Source organism: Colobus angolensis, unplaced genomic scaffold (assembly GCF_000951035.1).
Source record: "Colobus angolensis palliatus isolate OR3802 unplaced genomic scaffold, Cang.pa_1.0 Scaffold81, whole genome shotgun sequence".
Classification (NCBI taxonomy): Eukaryota; Metazoa; Chordata; class Mammalia; order Primates; family Cercopithecidae; genus Colobus; species Colobus angolensis.
This window is the reverse complement of record NW_012121932.1, coordinates 3,282,884-3,306,796: the sequence shown is the minus strand read 5'-3', so window position 1 is coordinate 3,306,796 and position 23,913 is coordinate 3,282,884. Positions and strand designations below refer to the sequence as shown.

Below are 23,913 nucleotides of genomic sequence, written 5' to 3'. Positions count from 1 at the left end.
CTACTGATAATAGCACTGTTTTTGATGTGTCATTGCATCTGCTGAGGACATGATTATCATCCCCTATTACAAGGACTTTGACCAGCCTCAGTATGGGACAAATGGCCCTACTTTGTATTATTTTCTCTGTATCCACTAAGTCCTTTTTCCAGGGTTTACCTCGTACCCTTCACACCAATTTCAAGCTATGCCCTGGAGAGATCCCTGTGCTTGCTTAGTTTACATTTCCTTTTATTTATTTTATTTATTTATTTATTTATTTTTTATGGGAAGAATGGCTGGTCTGAATACACTCCTTTTTTTGTGGGAATTTTTATTTTTATTTTTTATACTTTAAGTTCTAGGGTACATGTGCACAACGTGCAGGTTTGTTACATATGTATACATGTGCCATGTTGGTGTGCTGCACCCATTAACTCGTCATTTACATTAGGTATATCTCCTAATGCTGTCCCTCCCCCATCCCCACAATAGAACCCAGTGTGTGATGTTCCCCTTTCAGTGTCCAAGTGATCTCATTGTTCAGTTCCCACCTATGAGTGAGAATATGTGGTGTTTGGTTTTCTGTTCTTGTGATAGTTTGCTCAGAATGATGGTACTTCTAAATATCCACAAAGTAATTCGAATTTACTAAATAATAGAGGATTTTAGGAAACTTTTTAAAAACTTTTAGTTCTTAGGACCTCCAAATCATTGACAACTATATGAAATAAACAGCTCTTTAAAAAAAAAAAAAGTATGCACAAAAGTTTTCATATATGATTGACTAAATTGATTATGCATGTTCTGGCTATTCCTATCATTACATACAGATTTTTAAAAATATCTATTATGAGCCACATTCACCGACATTACTGATCTTAGATCACAAGCTCCTTGAGGCTAGGGGACTCTATCTGCTTAATTTGCTTTAATAAGTACAGTCCCACATAGAGATTACAGGTTAATAGTACTTTTGCTGGAGTAACACAACATCAGTGAAGTGAACTAGTGTAAGTACTCCTCATCCACCATTGATACAAATTCTCATAAATATGGGACAGTTATTTAACACTCTTCCTAAAGCAATGACTGACAAGCTGCCCACGAATCGGTAATATTTCCATGCATGGGATTTCAGATCTATTCCATGATTTATTGGTTTGGGTCTGAAAAGTTTGAATTAGAAAAGAAAACTAAAATTAGACTCCATAAATCTTTTCTTCCACAGCCCCACAAGAGGTTCAGCCACCAGCAGCCAAATCCCTTCCCAAGTCTTTGCTGCTCTCCTGGAACCCACCCAAAAAGGCAAATGGTATTATAACTCAGTACTCTTTATACATGGATGGGAGGCTGATCTACTCAGGCAGTGAGGAGAACTACACAGTCACGGGTAAGACCTCTATAGTTATCAGTGAATTGTAATAGTCTATGTTCAAATCTAAACACACTTACAGTTGGCTCTCAATATCTGGGGTTCCATATCTGCAAATTTAACCAAGAATGCTTAGAAAATATGTGAAGAAAATAACAACACAACAATTAAAAATAATATAAATTCTAAAAGCATAGTATAACAACTATTTAGATAGCATTTACATTGTATTAGATATTCTAAGGAATCCAGAGATGATTTAAATTGTACAGGAGGATGTGGATGGCCTATATGCAAATACTACACCCCTTTGTAACAGGAACTTGAGCATCTGTGAATTTTGGTATGAGCAGAGGGTCCTGGAACCAATCTCTCATTGATACTCAGGAGTGACTGCACACACACACGCACACACACACACATCAGATAAATAGAGGCTATAGTTATCTGAAAATGTGTTTTTGAAATTGAGTTGCTTGTTTTTATCTCCTGTTAATCACTCCAGTTGTATGATCTTGAAGCTCATATTAGATTTATGGTGAAATTGTAGCTAAAAAAAAAATGGAAAAGTGCTCATGTTACCTCCTTCCACCCAGGGCTGTCCTACTGCTAGTTCTGTTCTATAGACCCCACCACTCCTTACCTAAATCCTTCTAGCAATTACCTTTTCTCAGATGCAGAGGAGGCCTGGAAATGCACAAATGTGCTAGGCACAAAGAGCTCAGCACATGACTTCTCTGCCTCCAGCAGACCACACAGGATTGAAATTGAGAGCCAGTGTTTTCCCCAGTCAGACTCACAGTGTCCACTTGGATCGATGACATCATCAAACAAATTCCTCTCTCACATGAGCTATTAAGGTGGTGCAAAAGTAATTGCGGTTTTTGCCTTTGAAAGTAATGGCAAAAACCGCAATTACTTTTGCACCACCCGAATACTGTAACATCTTCACTGATGTATAATTGTCTTAAGACTCGGAATTGTGACTCAGTGTGGTTCGAATTTTAGATTGGAGAGGAAACATAGTGTATATGCCCATATCATATGATAAAGTGTGATGACGCTGAAATGAAGTAAATTGTTGAAAAACTTTCTAAATACAGGAGGTTTGCATTATGTATGCTGCCTGTACTGTGTTTATACTTGTATAATACTTATAGTGGTTTTATACTTCGTATTATTTTATATACTCTATGTGACTCTCATGTGAGATAGTATTAATCAAATGTTGATTGATGAAAAAACCAAGGCCTAGAGATATTAACTTCTTCATAAAGGTCATAACAAGTTAGAGTCAGAGGTAGGATGAATTATTTATGAATTCACTCACTCACATTCATGCCAGGTACTAAGGTTGTAATAGGGAACTGGCCAGACACTGTCCCTCTTCTCTTGGTGCTCACAGTTTCATGGGGACGCATGTAGATGCTGGAGCAAGTCGTGTGAACAGGGCAGTGTATTCATCCAGTTGCATTCTCAGGTTTACATTTTTTTGCCCCCCCTCTAGTCTGAGAACCTTAAATGGACAAGAACAATTATTTTTATATTTTATTATTCATAATTGGATAGAGTTCCATAATATTTATTCTACAACGTAGATATTATTTTACACCACAATTTTACAAGTGAAGAAAATGAGGCAAAGAAAGATTAAGTAACCCAAGGTCACACAGCTTGAGTCGGAGGCTTTGATACTAACCCAAGCATTCTGGCTGTGTTGAAGAGTGTGGTCTTAAAAACAAGTGTTTTAACTTGTCTTAGTTTCTGAATTTGTAAAATGGTGTAATCACATTTTTCAGTATTTTAAAGAGAATTAGAACTATATACAAACTGTGTAACATGTCGCTAGCAATTAGTAAAGAGAAGTTATAATTGTTATCTCCTGTACAACACAGAGTTCATTGTAAAAACTGAATAGGTTAATCTTACTCCAACAGTATCTTATGGGATGATTTTAACTAAAAATTATAAACCACAGAAGTTATTTCAGAAAAGATTAAATCACACCATGGAAGGAACTTTACACATATATTAATAATTAACATAAAAACATTTCTGTAGGACCAAGAGGTAACAATGTGTATAATGGGATGTCATAAGTTTTAGAACCAGAGTAGACATGTCCTCTGAGAATCCTTTTTCTCCCCACGTGTGACACAGGTATGCCCCTGTATGCTTACTGATGTTACACCACTGCTTTTTGTTTGTGTCATCTTGAATGACTGTTTGTTTGCTCATTGATTTGCCCTGCTGAACCATAATGATCATTAAGGACACAACTATATTTGTTTTTTTCATTACTGCATGTCTTGGACCTATCACAGAGTGGGAATGGAATAAAACGTGTTAAAGGAGTGAAAGAATGAAGTCAGATGGTTCCTGGAAATAAAAAAGGAACTTAGCAAAGGGGAACTGATGGAGGGTAAGATGAGGGTAGGAATAAGGCAATAGGGAAGAGAGAAAAATGGAAAAGACACAGCCGGCGGAAGAGAAACTAAGATCCTTCTATGTGCAGAAACGAATGCTGAATCAGTCTACAGGGAAGTGGTGCAGCCGACGGCAGGTCTCAAACTGTGGGCCTCGACTCTTTCCAAAATGTACAGAATTCCATATGAGGTTACACTGGGCAAAAACAGAAAAAGAGCAGTGTAGGGAGAGAGGCAAGAATTCACATCAATTTCTACTACCACCTCAAAATGACACTGAATTCTGTATTTTGGTTGTTTGAATTATCAAGAACACCATGGGAGTATAGGTTCTAATGAAAGATTGTGGCCGGGCGCGGTGGCTCAAGCCTGTAATCCCAGCACTTTGGGAGGCCGAGACGGGCGGATCACGAGGTCAGGAGATTGAGACCATCCTGGCTAATACAGTGAAACCCCCTGTCTCTACTAAAAATACAAAAAACTAGCCGGGCGAGATGGTGGGCATCTGTAGAGGCTGAGCCAGGAGAATGGCGTAAACCCGGGAGGCGGAGCTTGCAGTGAGCTGAGATCCGGCCACTGCACTCCAGCCTGGGCGACAGAACGAGACTCCGTCTCAAAAAAAGAAAGAAAGAAAGATTGTGGTAAATGGCACCATAGTGTATTATTACAATACAAACCCCAAATACAAAGAAAGTGAAATATTTTTAAAGTGCCTACATCCATGTTTTCTTGCTACAGTGGTAGTAGAATGATTCTTCAATGGTTTTCAATCTTTATGTAATATTTTAAAGAATATATCTCCAATATTACCCATAACATATTTTTTCTGCTGTAGCTTTCTTGGCATTTCATAAGCAACTATGTTCCTTGCTGCTTTCATCCCCAAATAGCTTAAGATATGAAGCATATTGGGACTGCAATGGTTGTCAAGGAGGGGAAATACACTGAGAAGGTTAAGATGGGGTTCAAAGACGTACATGATTATTCTAACTTTATAGCTAGAAAAACTGAGACCTAGACAGGGTAAGAAATTCTAGTCAGTAATCAGAGGAACTAATTCAAATGCAGATCCGTCTGGCCCCAAATCCTCGTTTTTAATTTATATACATTCTGCTTGTTGCTCATATTTTATTTTTCCTTGCCATAACTCTAAAAGAAAGACCTCAGAACACCTGTATTAGTCTGCTAGGGCTGCTATGTCAAAATAACACAAACTGGGTGACTTTAATGGAAACGTATTTCTCTCAGTCTGGAGGCTGAAAGTCTGAGACCAAGATGTCGGCAAGCTTGATTTCTCTTGGGTCTCTCTCCGTGGCTTGCAGATAGTAACCTCCTCACTGCGTGCGCACATGGCCTTTCTTTGAGGTGACTTCATCCTTGGTATTTTTTCCTCTTCCTCTGAGGACGCCAGTCCTGTTGGATGAGGCTCCCACTCTTATGACTACAGATTTTATATCTGTGATGTGGACTAAGTGCAGGTCATTTACATTTTTAAAGTTTACCTATCCTATAGAGACTCTCAGAGAAGACTAAATAGGAAAGGGACTCTGTCTGTCTGAAGTCAGCAAGGGAGAAGGCTGTGGGGAAACTGATCTAGCCATTGGGATGGGCTTTAGCTTTTATGAGCACTTTAAGTCTACACCATGATGTGTATCTATCTGCAATCCTATTGGTACTTACCGCTTGTCTTTGTGTCAGGATATTTGTGACCTAATATCTTTTCCACACTGAGTGGTTTGTGGGTAGGACTTCTATTCATGATGTCTGGTGTTTTCAGTAATAGTGTCAGTTTAGGGCTACTAGAGTGGATCTGTACAGAGCTGAAATGTCTGTTCATAGAGAAACTGAGAAATGGAAGACAGAATCTACTAGATTGGGAAAATAATTGATAATACCTTTAATTATAAAAGTGATACATTCTTACTGAAGATAATCTAAAACATGCAGTCTCGTAATACCTGAGAATCCTGTCATATAGAAATGCTTAATATATGGTGGAATTCCTTCTACTACTTTATTCATGTTAATAAAATTGAACTATAACCTATGTATGATATTGAATATTTACATATTCCCTTATTATGTTATGACTATATCCTATCATTAAACATTTTTCTAAAAATATTTTTAAATATTTTGAATAACATTATATTCCATCTCATATAACATATAATGGATATTTATTAATGCACTTAATCATTTGAGCAATAGTATCTAATCTATCTCTATTTTAAATATCTTGAGATAGATATTCTTATACACAAACCTCTATTTGCTAGGTTCCTAGAAGAATAGCTAAGTCAAAGGTAATGAACATTTACAGAATATTTGATATAGTTTGTCACATTATTTCCAGGGAAGTTATCAGCAGTGACTTATATATTCTTAAATATTTGATTATTTTACGAAAAAAGTTATTCTATTTTTATTTGCATTTTAAAGTACTAGTTATAGTGAATACTTTTCTGAATAATGATTAACCTTTTATATTTTCCTTTCATTCATCTAATCACATTCTTGATGAGCAAAAATTTACTTGGGGTAAGGAATAACTTTGAGATTTCTCCACGAGCTACCCTGTTTTTTCTGGTTACAATCATCTGCACTGTTTAAAATATTTTACCTTCTACAATATCAGAAACTTCCCTAATAACTTGGTTTAATATCGCCTCCTAAATATTCAAAGTGTCAACAATTTTTTTCTCACTCCTACTCCATTTACTTGTAGTTTCCTTTTAAGTTTCCACATAGAATCGACATTATTCCTTTATGCTTTGCCAATGGATCTTGCTGCCATGGTGGACACAAGCAAAGTAAATGCATTTCAATTCAAAAGGCACTTAGCATCCAGGTGGCTTAGAATTTTTTTTCTTCTTTCTCTTAAATATGAAGCATTGAAAGTCAAAGGCATTGCTGCACCTTGAGTTAGTATAAAATATATTTTAAAATGCATACAGTTCAAATTTTTTACCTTGCATAGGCCATAAGCTAGTAGTATGGTGGGTCAGTTCTGACACTGAAAAATGAATCCAGTTAGAGAACCTCCCGAAGGCTGTTGATGTTTGCTATAATAAATAGCACACACTTTAAGTCAAACTTTTTCATTCTGTATTCAAAGGTAATGGATTTTTCGTAACCATAGTAACCTTGGTGTATTTCTGGATAAATACCTGAGGTATATACATTCTAGTTTTATTTTTGAATATAAACTACCACATTATGTATTACTAATAATATGAAAAATAGGATGTAGGTTAGTATAATGACAGCTTAAACTAGTATGCATTTTTCTTCTGCAAAAAATAAATATTTATCAAAAGTATAGGTTCAATTAATTTTTCTCCCAGTTTTGTGGTGTTCTGGTGGTGCCATTTATCTTTTTTTGCAAGATCTCCATTAATCTCTTATTTCTGTCCCATAACAGATTTTTAAGAATTTTGAGGTAAAAACAATTGTACTTTAAAACTTATGATTAAAAACATAATCGAAAGATTGAAGGACCGATATTGATATCACTAGCAGAGCTATTGTGGGCCACTTAAGATGTGTGTATACAGTACATTCCTAAACAAGTAGAAAAGAGAAATCCTTCATGAGACTGTTCAACGTACCAGGACTGTTTCAAAGTTCAGGCTGGATAGCATCTGATTGATGATGACTATCCAGACTGTAGCCAACCAGATCATTCCCATTTTAAACGAGCACCCTACCAGAAACTGGCCATTTTTAAGAAGTTTATAAGATATCCCCAAAAAGCCTACAAACTTTTTAGAAACAAAAATAGCAAGATGGTGCTAAACAGGATAAGTCTCCACCAAACACGGCAAGGAGGTTTATGCGAGTCGTGCTGCCTAGTCAGAAAAGACTATCTGAATTGCTTCTGGTTAAGCCAACCTAAGCCATTGCTGTGGATAATGACTAGAATTCCAAAGGAGGAAAGGTTAATAGGGACATTATAGAAAAATAACAACTATCTCACACCAAGCCATAACACATGTGTATTTTCAAGTGTATCATCTGATAAATCTACATAGTCATCTTATAGTTAAATAAAAGTGACTGATATCTAGAACCATAGATAGCATCTTCCCACTGCTGCTCCACCAGGACCTGGATTTCTGTCACTAAGACTGAGGCAGTAAGATATAGATAATAGCAATGTAATAAGTGTGTGTGTGTGTGTGTGTGTGTGTGTGTGTGTATGTAACTGAGAGACAAAAAGATAGAGAGAGGATAGAAAGACAGATGTGGGCAGGGGGAAGAGGGAGGAAAAGTGGATAAACTCTGATAAAATCATATAGGCAATAATTATTTATGTCTAACCAACTACAAGTGCTAAAACTTTTTTTGGTCTTATTTGCCAAGGTCAAAGAAGACGATGTATAAATAGCAAAATAGAAATGCTCATCTTAAACCTTCCAAACACTTAAGTCTTACAATGAGAAATTTATTGACGAAAAAGTTGTATTGCTTATGGCACAATAAAAACACATTTAAAGGTTAGACACTTCTATCCAAGCGTTATAAGGAACCTTATCAGCACTCTAAAATTTGAGCGAAATTATGCTCATTCACACCAATGGCTTACAAAAGGTCTTTTCTTACCAAAATAGAATTTTACTTTAGCCTAGATATTTTCTTTATTTTGCATATTTAAATATCACATTGCAGTACATTGAAATAACTCCTCTTACACAAAAATACTAGAATGCTATTAACACTCCTGTGTTCTGTTACAAGCTCTAATATTAATAAGGCAGAGCATGTGAGGATTTCCAAGTAAGACGATGGTCTCATCCATGAGTCACCATGCCACTCTATTACAAACGAGGTCATACCATGTTTCCCTTTGATGTCACAGTCGTATAGTATTAAACTGTACAAAGTCTGAGAACCTTTCAGGACAGGAAGGAACAAAAGTCAAGCTATGCAATGAGCTGGAGCCTTCAAAACCAAATTACTAAGCTACTAACTCTGTGACCAGAGACTCCAGAATAGTTGTTCAAGGTTGTTCTATATACCAGATCTTTGGGTTAATGAACAATGGATGCTATACTCTCAAGAGTCTTATTCATCAAGCAACAAAGGGTCGAATGAAATGAAATAACTTGTACAGAATGTTTGAATATCAGTTGTGGTTAGCTTTAAACAATACAATCTAAGTGTCATTATTCCATTAAGGTGCTTCTATAATGCACCTGTATGTGAAAAAATAAAATATGTTTAAATTTACATTTTAAGACTCGTACCCAAATATTATATCATCTGTTAACCTAATTAAGGAATATTATGTTCATAAATGATAGGGAAAGATTCTATGATTTAAGGGATTTTAGAAGAATAGTGGGAATAATATTCAGTTAGAAAAAGCAATGGAGTTAAATGCTGGAAAGATAATGGAATGTGTCCTTCAATTGAAAGTGTTACAGATAGAGATGTCCTGTTATTCTGAGCATTTTGAGAGTTGCTATTATTTTTTATGTATGTTTTAAAATGCTTAAATTGAGTTATAAATTAATACAGAAAAGTGGACACATTTTAAGGGTACAGCTTGATGGATATTTACAAATGAAACACATCTATGGAATCTGCACCCAAAGCAAAAAACAGAACATTATCAGCACCCTGTAAAGCTCCTCATTTTGTGGCCTCAAATCTTGACTCAGGTGATTGCTTTCCTGACTGTTGACACCATAAACTGACTTTGCTAATTTTGTACTTAATATAAATAGAATAAGAAATTGGAAGGGGGTCTTCAAAAAGCTTATGGAAAATGCATATTATGAAAAATGCATGGATTTCATTTTTTTCCACCAAACTAAACTCATGCTAACTTGTTAAAACATGCCTGAACAGGATCTAGTTTGAGGCAGTAAGAAAGATAAGACATTAGTCTGAAATGAACCCCTACCAGGCAACATGAATTCAGTAAAATTGAAACAAGGACAAATAGCAAATTTCTGGTGAAACTTGCTTAGAAGAATAGTGAAATCATTGATGTTTTGCAAAAAGGTTATGAGGACAATGCCCCAAAGATATCAGCAGTTTACAAGTGGATAACTCATTTTCCTTGAAGGACAAGGAACAAGACAATATTAAAGATGAAGCCTGCAGTGGTAGACCATCCACATCAATTTATAAAGAAAAAATTCCTTTTGTCTGTTTCCTAATTGAAGAGACCAAAAATTAACAGAAGAAACAACCAACATCATACACATCTCAGAGGGTTCACTTTGTACAATTCTGACTGAAAAATTGAAGTTGAGGACATTAACCTTAGCAAGCTAACACAGGAACAGAAAACCAAATACCACATGTTCTTGCTTACAGATGGGAGCTAAATGATGAGACTCATGGACACATAGAAGGGAACTACACACACTGGAGCTTTTCAGAGGGTGGAGGGTAGGAGGAGGGAGAGGATCAGGAAAAAAAACAAACTAGTGGATACTAGGCTTAATACCTGGGTGATAAAATAATCTGTATAACAAACCCCCATGACACAAGGTTACCTATGTAACAAGCCTGCACTTGTACCCCTAAACTTAAAATAAAAGTTTTTTTAAAAAGTTGAGTGAACTTTCTACTTAGTGGGTGCCAAAACTGTTGCACCCAGATCAGCCACACACAAAAGTAGAGTTTTCAATGGAAATTTTAAACAGGTAGAATCAATATCCTGAAGTATTTTATCAAATAATTGTAATAGGAGATGAAATATGGCTTTACCAGCACAATCCTGAAAACAAAGAATAATCAAAGCAATGGCTACTAAGAGGTGGAAGTGGTTCAGTCAAAGCAAAAGTGTACCAGTCAAGAGCAAACGTCATGGCAAATTTTGAGGGCGATGCTTGAGGCATTTTGCTTGTTGGTTTTCTGGAGGGCCAAAACACAATAACATTTGCTAATGATGAGAGGGTTTTGAGAATGTTAACCAAAGCTTTAGCATTAAAATGCCCACGACAGCTTCACTAGAGTCCTTCTTCACCATATGATGCCCCTGCTCATTCCCCTCATTGAACGTGAGAAATTGTATGACAGTTTTCATGGAAAATCATTAGGATCTTACAGTTCTGGTTTGGTTCCTTCTGACTTATTTTTGTTTCCTGATCTTAAAAAAATCTTTAAAAAGTACCCATTTTTCTTCAGTTAATATTGTAAAAAAGACTACATTGACATGGTTAAATTCCCAGAACCTTCAGTTATTCAGAGATGGACTAAATGGCTGGTATCATCATTTACAAAAGTGTCTTGACCTTGATTAAGCTTATGTTGAGAAACAAAGTTTATATTTTTATTTTTTAATTCCATTTTCCATGAAAATTTTGTAGTTTCCTTGTATGTTCTTTTTGTCACTGTCTTTTTTTAAATATGTAGGAGGGAGAGTAAATCAGTGCAACATTTTTTTGTGTTCCTGTACTTACATTCAGAACCCTCTGACCTACAGGCAGTTGCTAAGATGGTCAGTTGTTAAATTCTTGTCTTCCAGAAAGCCATTGGAACATTTGCAAAATGAAACATCTACCTCTTTCTCCAAGTCCAGATCTCGAAAATAATTATGGAAATGCTTCATCTGTGCAATTAGAATTTAGCACATGAAGTCACTGACCCATGTACACTAGCAACAAACAAACCGAATAAACCATTCTGAGTTTCCAACAATGTAATGTTGTGTGGCCATAAAGTTTATGATGCTATAGAAAAATATTTAATTTGGAAAGATAATAACAACAAATATTTTACAAATATTTGAGTCTAATTCATTAAAATATATATGTATATACATAGATACATATACATAGATGTGTACAAATACACATATAGGTTATGTCTACATACAGATGTATACCAAAATATTAATAGTGATTATCTCTTAATAATGGGATTCTAGTATTACTTTTTTCTTTTCCTTGAGAGTCTTTCAATCTTTTAAATTGTCTGCAGTTTGGATATTAGAAATCAGATTTTTTTTGGTAATATTTTTCCCAATTTTAATGTATGTGATAAAATTGATAGAAAGGAAAGACATTTCAGGAACCTGACTACACTTAACCATTAATACTTATCTCTAGTTTTCCGTAGTTTTTGCCTTATAATCAGGTTGATCATCTTACTAATTTCCTTCTAGCCAATACCATAGATGACAGATACCATACCTCTAGCACTATCTACCACCATCAAAACGTTATGTATATTTGATGATCTACCTCAATTCCCACGTCTTCATTTGATTCATAGACTCTTTCATATCATTTTCCTACACATTTGTCATTTGGACACATTCTGTCTTGCAATATTAACTTATTTTAAAAGGAGTAAAATCTTGATTCAAAATAAGAATGTAAGTGCATTAGGTACAGTTATTATGTCATTATTTATTTTCAAAATTTCTGTAATATCTAACATAGGAATAAGGACCCAACTGGCATCCAACAAACTCACTGAATTGAGTTGAAATGAATTAAGTTGAAAAAATACTGAGAATCAGTAAATTATTATTTTAGAGAAATTAACAATAAATATCAATGCGTAATTTGGATGTAATTAATATGCTAAATTTAGTAAAGAGTTTTATGGAGGTAGGCTATTCCTGTAGCTCAGGACTTTCATTTAATCATCCAATATGTAGCAAATATATATCAATATTTGTTGTTGTTCAATTATGTGTTTTAGTTTGCTAAGACTATTGTAACAAAGTAATACAAACTAGATGGCTTAAACAACAGAAATTGACTATCTCACAATTCCAGAGACAAGGAGTCCCAGATTAAGATGTTGGCAAGATTGGTTTCTTCTGAGGGCTGTGAGGAAGAATCTATTTCATCCCTCTCTTCTCGTTTTGGTCGTTTGCTGGTGACATTTGGCATTTCTTGGTTGTGTATTTATCACCCCAATCTCTGCCTTCATCTTCACATAATGTTTTCCCTGTGTGCTTATCTGTGTACAAATTTCTCCTTTTTATAAGGACACGAGTCATAGTTGGATTTGGACCCACCTTGTTGACCTCATCTGAAATAATTGCAACTGAAGTTCTAGGGGCTAGGACTTCAACATATGAATTTTGGGGAGAACACAGTTCAACCTGTAACTCTAGTGCTGTGCATTTGATGCTATGATTAATAACATTCTAAAACTTTCCTCAAATTCCTAAAACATATTAGAAAACTTAAGGTATCTGTTCAAAATCAGTTTTAAGATGGATATGACCCATGACAGCAATAAAAGATTTTTAGAAAATGTGATAATCAATTCCATCTGGAATGCTCCCAGCCTTATTTTTTTGCATTTTCACAATCACATCTCTTACTTTCCTGGTTTGCTTTCTTTGATTCCTTATAGGAGTAGGAGTGATTAGTGTCCTAGTGCTGCTTAATACAATACCCCAAATGGCATGCCTTAACACAATAGAAATTTATTTTCTCAAAGTTTGGGAGGCTAGAAGTTTGAAATGAAGGTATCGGTAGGCCCATGGTCTCTCTGAAAACTGTAGGGGAGAATCCTTCCTTGCCTATCCCGCCCTCCAGTGGTTTCTGGCAGTGAGTAGTATTCCTTGGTTTGCAGTTGCATCACCCCAATCTCTGCTTGTATTATTATATAGTGTTTTTCCTTCTTCTAAAGTTATCTCCTCCTCTAAGGACCAGTCACATTCAATTTAGAGCTCACCCTCTTTCAGTATGATCTCAACTTACTTTCATGATATCTGCAAAGACCCTATTTCAAATAAGGTGACATCCACATGTACAGGGAGTTAAGACATGTACATATATTTTGGGAGGACAAAATTCAACCCACTACACCTCCATTGACTTCACAACTACTTTGCCACTCGATTGAAACTGTTCTCACCTAGGTTGTCAATGTTCTGGTGGTCTCCAATTCAGGGACAGAGTGGAGGTTGTATAATTCATGATGTTTTGTTGATGACTCCTCCATCACAGAACATTCTTCTCTTGGTGTCTGTGATACCTCACCTTCTCAATTTTCCCTGTTACTGTTCAAGCTCTGGTGTGGTATCTTGCTCTTTTTCTTCCACCCACAAATGTTGGTTTCCCCCAGGATTCCTCTTGCAACATTCCACACAATCTCCCTTTTATGACTCCATAGTATTTGTCTTCAGACATTTTTCCTAAGCCACGAACATTTTTCTCACTGCATATTGGGCACTTCTGCTACAAGTGTTTTTACTTTAACTCCTTAAAACTGAATTTATTTTATCTGCCACATCCTACCAATGTGCTCTTTATTCTGAGTTTTTCCTCTAAGGGAAAAGTAACACTATTCTTTCTTTTTCACAAACAAAAACCTGAAATTAATCTTTGATTACTCCTCCTTCATCCTTCACATCCAAACATTTTTGCTGTTCTTGTTTTAAGACAGGGTCTTCCTGTGTCACCTAGGCTGGATGGAGTGCAGTGGCGCGTTCACAGCTCACTGCAGCCTCGACCTCCTGGGCTCAAGTGATCCTCTTGCTTTCACCTCCCAAGTAGCTGGGGCCACAGGTGCATGCCACTACACCTGGCTAATTTTTTATAGAGACGAGGTTTCACCATATTGCCCAGGCTGGTCGTGAACTCCTGAACTCAAGAGATCTGCACATCCAATCTTAAAATCCAAACTCCTGTTGGCCTATTGCATTTATCACCTGGCTCCTATCTACTTTCTTAGCCATGTATCATTATTTTATTCTCACTTATTTCTACAATACTACATTGGTTTTCTATTTCTGTTGGTTGGTTGTGTGAAATATAACATGTCTTTTCCTACATGCGGACTTTTGAACTTTCTGTTTACTCTGACTGGAATTTACTTTCCCCAGTTCTTTATGTGGCTGAATCACTGTCTTCCTTGAGTTCTCAAATCTTATAAAACCTTCTCTATATTAGTTAGAATAACCTAGATGTTATAATCATACACACATATACATACAGAGAAATGATAGTTTTTAATAGTGAAAACACAATAAAAGTTTATTTCTTTTTCACTTAGCATTGAGTGCATACAAAGTTTGGTCCACATAGTTTCCTTTTTCTGCACAGTCATTCAGGAATACAGGCAGATGCAGATTCTGTCTTATTTAACACATGACTTCCAAGTGAGCTCTGGAGTTATTTACATTGCTACGGCAGATGAGGAACAGGATTGAGAGATCATCATGGCAGATTGTTACGGGCCAGGCCTGGGAGTGAAAATGTTGCCCCTGCCCACATTCCAATGACTATAACTCAGTTTCATAGCCACATCTAACTGCAAGGGAGAGTCAGTAGTCAGCTTAAAGCAATACCTTGTACTAACTCAAAGTTCTATAAATCAGAAATTTGGGTGGATTTAATTGAGTTCCTAATTAGGGCTTTACAAGGCCAAAATCAAGAGTTGGGGCAGTTTGGGCTCTCATCTGAAGGCTCTGGGAAGGAATTCACTTCTAGGCTAATTCAGTTTGCCGGCTGAATTCAGTTTCTAGCAGTGGTAAGGCCAAGGTCCCTGTTTCCATGCTGACTGTCGGTCATGGGCTGCTATCAGCTTCTGGAGGCCGCGTCCGGTCCTTTCACATGACTCCCTCCATCTCAGTGATGGGGAACCTACAGGATATCCAATCCCTCTCATGTTTCAAATCTCTCTGACTTTTGCCTCCAGCTGGAGAAAACACTCTGCTTTAAATTGCTCATAATTAGTTTGCGCCCACCAGGATTCATTTTCTTTTCTCCATATAAGGTAAGATAATCATAAGTGTGATATCTCATCAAATTCACAGATTCCACCCACACTCAAAGGGGGGAAATTGTATACAGGTGAGTGTCACCAAGGTTCAAAAACAGAATCACCCAAGCATGGCTCTTACTCACCCTGTGACCTTGCTAAGCCTTGGTTTCCTGGTAGAATGGTAACAACGGTACCTACTTTAGGGATTTAGTATAAAAATCCAATGTGATAATGCATATAAAAAGATAAGTATAGGTACTGTAACTCTTCTAGAAATGGTCAGTAATCAACAACCCATGCTATTAGTTGCAGAAATAATGAAATTATTGTTATAACATCATAAATATTCTTAATGCAAAACATCCCCTGCGTGCAAAAAAAAAGCATGTCTCTAAATTTCATGTTCAATTTAACTCAGGAAATATTTGTTGAGCAGGTACTATGTACATCAGAGGTTAGAAATTATGTATATAACTAAGATGTTGTCATTCTGCCTCAGATCATTCCCAATTCAATTGCTTAGAGAGAAATACACAAAGCTAAATAGAATGCTGTTCAATCTGTGGTAAATTCTGTAACATGTGTGCCAACAAAAGAGAAGGATTCAACCCAGTTTGGAAGATAAAGTGTCACAGAGGAAGTGAATTTTTGCAAGCTTTAGAGTCGAGTTTCAGAACTGAGGAGCAGGCAAACATAAGGACCATGGTTGCATAGTCAGAAGGCACAGAATTATTATTATTATTTTTTTTTTTTATTTTCTTTTTTTTTTTTATTTTTTATTATACTTTAAGTTCTAGGGTACATGTGCATAACGTGCAGGTTTGTTACATATGTATACTTGTGCAATGTTGGTGTGCTGCACCCATCAACTCGTCAGCACCCATCAATTCATCATTTATATCAGGTATAACTCCCCAGTGCAATCCCTCCCCCCTCCCCCCTCCCCATGATAAGCCCAGTGTGTGATGTTCCCCTTCTCGAGTCCAAGTGATCTCATTGTTCAGTTCCCACCTATGAGTGAGAACATGCGGTGTTTGGTTTTCTCTTCTTGTGATAGTTTGCTAAGAATGATGGTTTCCAGCTGCATCCATGTCCCTACAAAGGATGCAAACTCATCCTTTTTTATGGCTGCATAGTATTCCATGGTGTATATGAGAAGGCACAGAATTATTAATGCACATTTCACAAAAATTAAAGAGGAAAGAGTTTAATATGACTGTGCACCCTGGGTAAGTAGTAATCCATAGTGAGAAGCAAAGTGGGATTCAGATTATCAAAGGTGCTAAGTTATGTTGAGATATTTAAACTTTGTTCTGAGGCAAGAGAGAACCATTGAAGGATTTTCAGTAATACCATGAGACAATCAGTGCTTTAGAAAACACGTAGTTGGAACACAGCTGTGTTTCAACATAGTGAAGACTGAGTCTGGGTAACTGTTTTCTCCATTTAATAGGTGCAAGGACAAGTGGGTTAGAACACTAAATGCAAGAAGCTAATTGGACTTAACAATACAGATGGCAAAAGGATGAGGAGAGGAGAGAAACGCATTATGTTTATTTGTTAACAGCTCTATTGTATTGTATTTATGTGCATTAGTCAGTGTAAAATAAAATCTGCTTATTTTAAATCCTTTTAAATAGTGTTTAAATATTTCCTGATGACACAATCTGCTAAAGTATTTACCCTTGGTACAGATTTCCATTAACCTTGTTGTAGATACTAAGCATACAACCATATATTTATAGGGGGCTCAATTATGGGGTAAAGCCTAGTGACATCATTATAAAAGCACATCTGGATCAGCTTTAGGGTCTTTGTCTTTCTATCCGATTTATGAAATTTGGTAAACTATAGGAGAATACCATTATTAACAGCCCCTGAATTCTCAGATTATGAGGGTGTCCTTTCTGTCAAAATAAAGGAAAAGAGGGAATAAAATCTCTAAAGCTGTAAATGATATAGAGAAATCCCCAGTGCACAGATATCAGGGATATTAGGGGAATCCAGTTGTGTTACATATACAAGAAGAAAAAAAAAGACAGAAATTAAATTCAAAGTATTATTTCCTCATGTCTTTTGTCAGTAATTTTTTTTTATTGTTTTTTAGACAGTCTATATAAATCCTTTCGTTCCCTAAAGGACAAAATTCCTTTGATAATTTTATAAATTCTTTTCTAAATAGTATCTCTGTATTATAGATAAAAAAATTAATACCTAGGAAAGCTCAGATCACTTCTTTCAGTCAAGGAACGACTCATTGATGAAACTGGAAAGAAAACTTTTTTCACTCACCCCAATATTTGATAACTATCTTAAATTGAAAATGTGTTTAATAGTGTATTTGATTTTGTCAGTGTATTTTGACTTATATATATCATATATATCACATATCTGTGATATATGTATCATATATATCACATATCTGTGATATATGTATCATATATATCATATGTATTATGTATCTGTAATAAATCTATATCTATCTATCTATCTATCACATTTTCTTTATCTATTCTATCAGTGATGGGCATTTAGGTTGATTCCATATCTTTGCTGTTATGAACAGTGCTGTGATGAACATTTCTTTTGATTTTTATTGTCTGTATTAGGACATCATAACAGGGCCGTCTTAATACCATTAACAATGCATCATGCTCCCTGGTAATGGTTTTGTGGCTGAAGTCTAAATAGCTTAAGTGCCCTATCTTATTCATTTGTACATATTTAATATCTATAATAACTACTATTTACTGGACACTAAGAGAATTGCTGAAAATACAGTGGTAAACTTCAGTGACCCTATATATCCTGATTTGTACACTGTCTTATCTTCTGTTTCAGTTACCTTGTTTAAATCTTGTGGCTATATGACACTAATAAAAGTAACCAAATTTGTAATAAATAGCATCACAAACATTTCATTGTGCTTGAGAGTGTTTCAAAGGTATTGATTTTTCTGGCCATACACACACATATATAACATAATATAATATAATTAAAAATGTAATTTACATCACTAGACTACTATTTAAACAAGTTATGGCTAATAACTAATATGTACACAAAATATCATGTGGACACAATAGGACAAGCAAATCTTTATCAATAGGAGACTATCTTCAAAGTATATTGTAAAACACTCATGCAGAAAAGTATATTCTATATTCTGCTAATGTTTACTTGTTTGGTTGTATGTATGTAGAGTATATCTGGAAGCATACATATAAATCCAATAATTGCTAAGCTCCTAGGAGGAAACTGGGTAATTGTGACACAAAGGTAGAGAGAGTCTTAATTTTTATGTAAGGTCTTCTGTACATTTTAGCTATTGCACCGTGAATATATATTAATGCATTATTCATTCAAAATTAAGTACAATTTAAAAATAAAACTACTACAAAATGTTAAATTTTAAATATTAAAGAAAATATGGAAAAATATAAAGAAAAATTACAATTGTCCACAATTTTACCTACCAGACACAATCACTAATTATATTTTGGTTTATGCATTTAAAGTCTGATTTTTTTTATTATTATTAAGGCACAGATACAAGCATATAATTGGGACCAGACTGATTTACAATCTTTTACCACTTTGTAATATACTAAGCATATTACCAAATTACTTTCTCAGCATTCTTTATGTAACATTTTGTGTATGTGCATTTTAAGTTCTTTAAAATTAATACCACAAATGTTTGTGCATTATTTAAAATGATACATTCTTCTTCCTATTTTGTAAATGCTTTAATATATATTAAGGATGCTAACCATTTGCATGCACTTTATATGACAGTTATTTTTTACCACTTTGTCTTTCGTATGTTTTTACTTTGTTTATGGTGGTTTTCTTTTTTTTTTTTTTTTATTATACTTTAAGTTCTAGGGTACATGTGCATAACGTGCAGGTTTGTTACAAATGTATACTTGTGCCATGTTGGTGTGCTGCACCCATCAACTCGTCAGCACCCATCAATTCATCATTTATATCAGGTATAACTCCCCAATGCAATCCCTCCCCCCTCCCCCCTCTCCATGATAGGCCCCAGTGTGTGATGTTCCCCTTCCCGAGTCCAAGTGATCTCATTGTTCAGTTCCCACCTATGAGTGAGAACATGCGGTGTTTGGTTTTCTCTTCTTGTGATAGTTTGCTAAGAATGATGGTTTCCAGCTGCATCCATGTCCCTACAAAGGACGCAAACTCATCCTTTTTTATGGCTGCATAGTATTCCATGGTGTATATGTGCCACATTTTCTTAATCCAGTCTGTCACAGATGGACATTTGGGTTGCTTCCAAGTCTTTGCTATTGTGAATAGTGCCGCAATAAACATACGTGTGCATGTGTCTTTGTAGTAGAATAATTTATAATCCTTTGGGTATATACCCAGTAGTGGGATGGCTGGGTCATATGCTACATCTAGTTCTAGATCCTTGAGGAATCGCCATACTGTTTTCCATAATGGTTGAACTAGTTTACAATCCCACCAACAGTGTAAAAGTGTTCCTATTTCTCCACATCCTCTCCAGCACCTGTTGTTTCCTGACTTTTTAATGATGGCCATTCTAACTGGTGTGAGATGGTATCTCATTGTGGTTTTGATTTGCATTTCTCTGATGGCAAGTGATGCTGAGCATTTTTTCATGTGTCTGTTGGCTGCATGAATGTCTTCCTTTGAGAAATGTCTGTTCATATCCTTTCCCCACTTTTTGATGGGGTTGTTTGTTTTTTTCTTGTATATTTGTTTGAGTTCTTTGTAGATTCTGGATATTAGCCCTTTGTCAGACGAGTAGATTGCGAAAATTTTCTCCCATTCTGTAGGTTGCCTGTTCACTCTGATGGTAGTTTCTTTTGCTGTGCAGAAGCTCTTTAGTTTAATGAGATCCCATTTGTCAATTTTGGCTTTTGCTGCCGTTGCTTTTGGTGTTTTAGACATGAAGTCCTTGCCCATGCCTATGTCCTGAATGGTACTACCTAGATTTTCTTCTAGGGTTTTTACGGTATTAGGTCTAACATTTAAGTCTCTAATCCATCTTGAATTAATCTTCGTATAAGGAGTAAGGAAAGGATCCAGTTTCAGCTTTCTACTTATGGCTAGCCAATTTTCCCAGCACCGTTTATTAAATAGGGAATCCTTTCCCCATTTCTTGTTTTTGTCAGGTTTGTCAAAGATCAGATGGTTGTAGATGTGTGGTATTATTTCTGAGGACTCTGTTCTGTTCCATTGGTCTATATCTCTGTTTTGGTACCAGTATGTTTATGGTGGTTTTCAAATTAAGACATTTTTAAAACTTGCAGTCAATTCAAATTTAGATATATTTTCCACCATAGTGTCTTCTTTAAATAGAAAAACTTAGATTTTCTTCACTTCAAGAATAGATAAATATTTCCTGAGGTTTTCTTTGATAATTTATACTTTCAAAAATATTTTCACATGTTCCAGCTTCTGTGAATATTTTTATTTATTTATTTATTCATTTATTGAGATGGGGTCTCACTCTGTCGCCCAGGGTGGAGTGCAGTGGCATGATCTTGGCTCACCACAAACCCGCCTCCTAGGTTCAAGCCATTCTCCTGAGTCGCTGCGATTACAGGCGAGCACCACCACACCCGGCTAATTTTTGTATTTTTAGTAGAGACAGGGTTTCACCATGTTGGTCTGGCTGGTCTGGAACTCCTGACCTTAAGTATTCCACTCACCTTGGCCTCCCAAAGTGCTGAGATTACAGGCATGAGCCACTGCACCCAGCCACTTCTGTGAATCTTTAAATTACCCAGTGATGTGTATAAGGGTTCAAATTTTATTCCCATTTTGTCAATGAAGAAATAGAGACTCTGAAAACTTATTTGATATGCCCGAAATCATAAAGCTAGTTAACGTCATAGCTAGGACTAGAATTTTGGTGCTCATATAATGTTCTGACTCCCAAATCATAAATCTCTACCAGATGTTTAAAGTAAAAGAATGATGGGAAATTTCATTAAATTGTTAATTATATTCAGTGGTTTCAAAATATTAATACAACATTGATATCTTTAGTGCATTATCAATGTATTCTTGAAGACAACATGTCAATTAAATTGTCTCTTATTCAAATGTTAACTTCAGTTTTTAAAATTTAAAGCTAGTCTGCTGATTTTCAATAAGAACTGTCTAATATTGTGAACTCATAAATTTGAGGAGATAAAAGTAGAAATTATAGGTCTGCACAGTGTAGCATTGATAAAGAGGGGCCATTTCTTCCAAGTCAGTAAAGAAAAGTAATGCAATACAAAGTGAAATTTTTGTGATTCTACTGTTGCATGACCTTATATCATCCCTGTTTTAATTAACTGTGGACCCAAAATAATAACGTATCCTTCTAATCCACTCACAGGAGTGGTAGGCATATTAGTTAGCTAGGGCTGCCATGACAAAATACAGACCTAGACAAGGGCATCCTGTTTGCTTGGATGAAAATTCCATCCCCATGTTTACCATACCTTCCACTCTCATTCAAATCTAGAACAGGAGAAAAAGAGTTCGAGTTTAAAAAAAATTCCAATAGAGTTTAGGGAAGTTTGTCTCATATACCCCGACTTTAAAAGGCTATTTTGCAATGACAATATTCTTGTATTGCCCTCTCAACTTTTCCCCTCCCTATTGTATACACAAGCCCAGCAACTTCTAGGAATATACCAGCACATATGCAAATATTTGAATATCTATTTCATGTAGGGAGATTAGAAAGTCACTTTCTGCAACTTGTGTAGCTCCATTATGCAGAAATCAAGAGGATGCACATCATAAATCCTATTAGGGTGGAACTCTGGATGTCGAAAAGACTATATAGATAATTTTAAGAGATTTCCCCTTGGCTGAATAATTGCTATAAAGTTAAACATGGTTTTTAAAATATAAATCAAATAAATGGTTTCCATAAAGGCACATATCTTTACCGTAAACTGAACTCCAACAAACTTTTGAGTGGACATTTCTCAAATACAGCATCTATTGACAACTTCCTCTGGAAAAAACATTTTATAAAAATTGAAGTTTGGCTTGCATGTTTTCATACTATGTGGTTTTAATGAGAGTTATATTCCACTCTATCACCATAAATAAATATGTGGCTTTAAAAGATAAGTTGTAAATAAAATTAGCTCATAAATACTAACACTAACCAAACATTAATCACAGAATTTAAGGAGAATATATCAGAGTAATTCAGAAAATAAAAATCTTGTCAAATTGCTACAATAAAAGCTCTGAGAAAAGTTCATTGTAATTTCAGTGATGCTAAGGCTACAGACCAAATGTAAACTTAGAGACAAAGATATTTAGTCTAAGACAAATTAAATGTGTATATATTAATTTATTTTCTCTGTCTGATGAGCAGACAAGACCATCAATAATCTGAATTTATATTTTATTAATACTGTCATGATTTACTTTTATATGTGATTTACAGTGTAATATAAAAAACAAAAGAGCTTGAAAAACTGAGATTGGAGGGCAATAATAAAATATTAATGCTACTATTATCTTGAATTTTGTATCTATACATGTTTAGATGTTGTTATCCTATTTGAAATTTGTTAGTAATCAGTGAAACTTTAGTATTTACCTAAATTAGTTCTTCTTATAAGTAGCTCAGTCTCCATAATAGGAGATAGACTATAATTTGTACTTTCACATAAAAAATCTTCTAAAATCATTCACCATTTTATATTGTAATTTACTGAAACAATATAAAGTGGCTTAAAATCGTTGGTATATTATAAAAACCTATGTCAGATAAAACATGACATCTGTGAAGTTTGGGAATTATAACCCAGTACAATGTATAATTCAAAACAGATACCTGAAATTATCTTGTACACATCTCGCTATCTGATATCTCATCACATAAAGTACATGGTAGATGCACAAAGTAGTTGTCCAGTAAATACTTGTGGAATGAATAAATGAAGGAATGACAAAAATGCTTTTCCTCAATGTGCTAAGTCAAATACGTGTTTCCTTTTATAAAAATTTAACTGTTTTAGATTTAGCGAAAAAAATGTATACTGAAATTTACATAATTATATAATAAATATTTTTAAAGTATTATTCCCAGTATTTATGAGCATTCATTAATGAGAATGGCTTCTACATAAAAAGATCAGTTAGCCTCTGCTATTTTTGATAATGATTTAAACTTGTTAATTCTTACCTATATGCATTCTCCTTTAGAAAATTCTAGTATGACTACTTGTTTTATGTTATCCTCACAACAACTGTAGGTGTAGATGTGATAAATAATTTACTCTTCCCATTCTATTTTTCTTTTCAACAAGTAAGAAAACTGAGGCCCTAAAGCTCTGGTGATTCACTCATGTTTACACAAATAACTCTAAGCTGGAGCTCAACTTTTGCGAATTCTTTGTCTTCTCTTTTGTTTTGTTTCTGTTTCAT

The 23,913-nt window shown here is 35.2% G+C and overlaps 1 protein-coding gene across 1 annotated transcript in view; it reads left to right on the top strand.

Annotated features, from left to right (window-relative positions):
- USH2A (Usher syndrome 2A (autosomal recessive, mild)) overlaps positions 1-23,913 on the top strand; it is an 802,205-nt gene that overhangs the window by 385,810 nt on the left and 392,482 nt on the right. Inside the window, exon 31 of the mRNA XM_011929421.1 lies at positions 1,211-1,372. Coding sequence (XP_011784811.1) covers positions 1,211-1,372 — 162 coding nt within the window. The remainder of the gene's footprint in view (positions 1-1,210; positions 1,373-23,913) is intronic.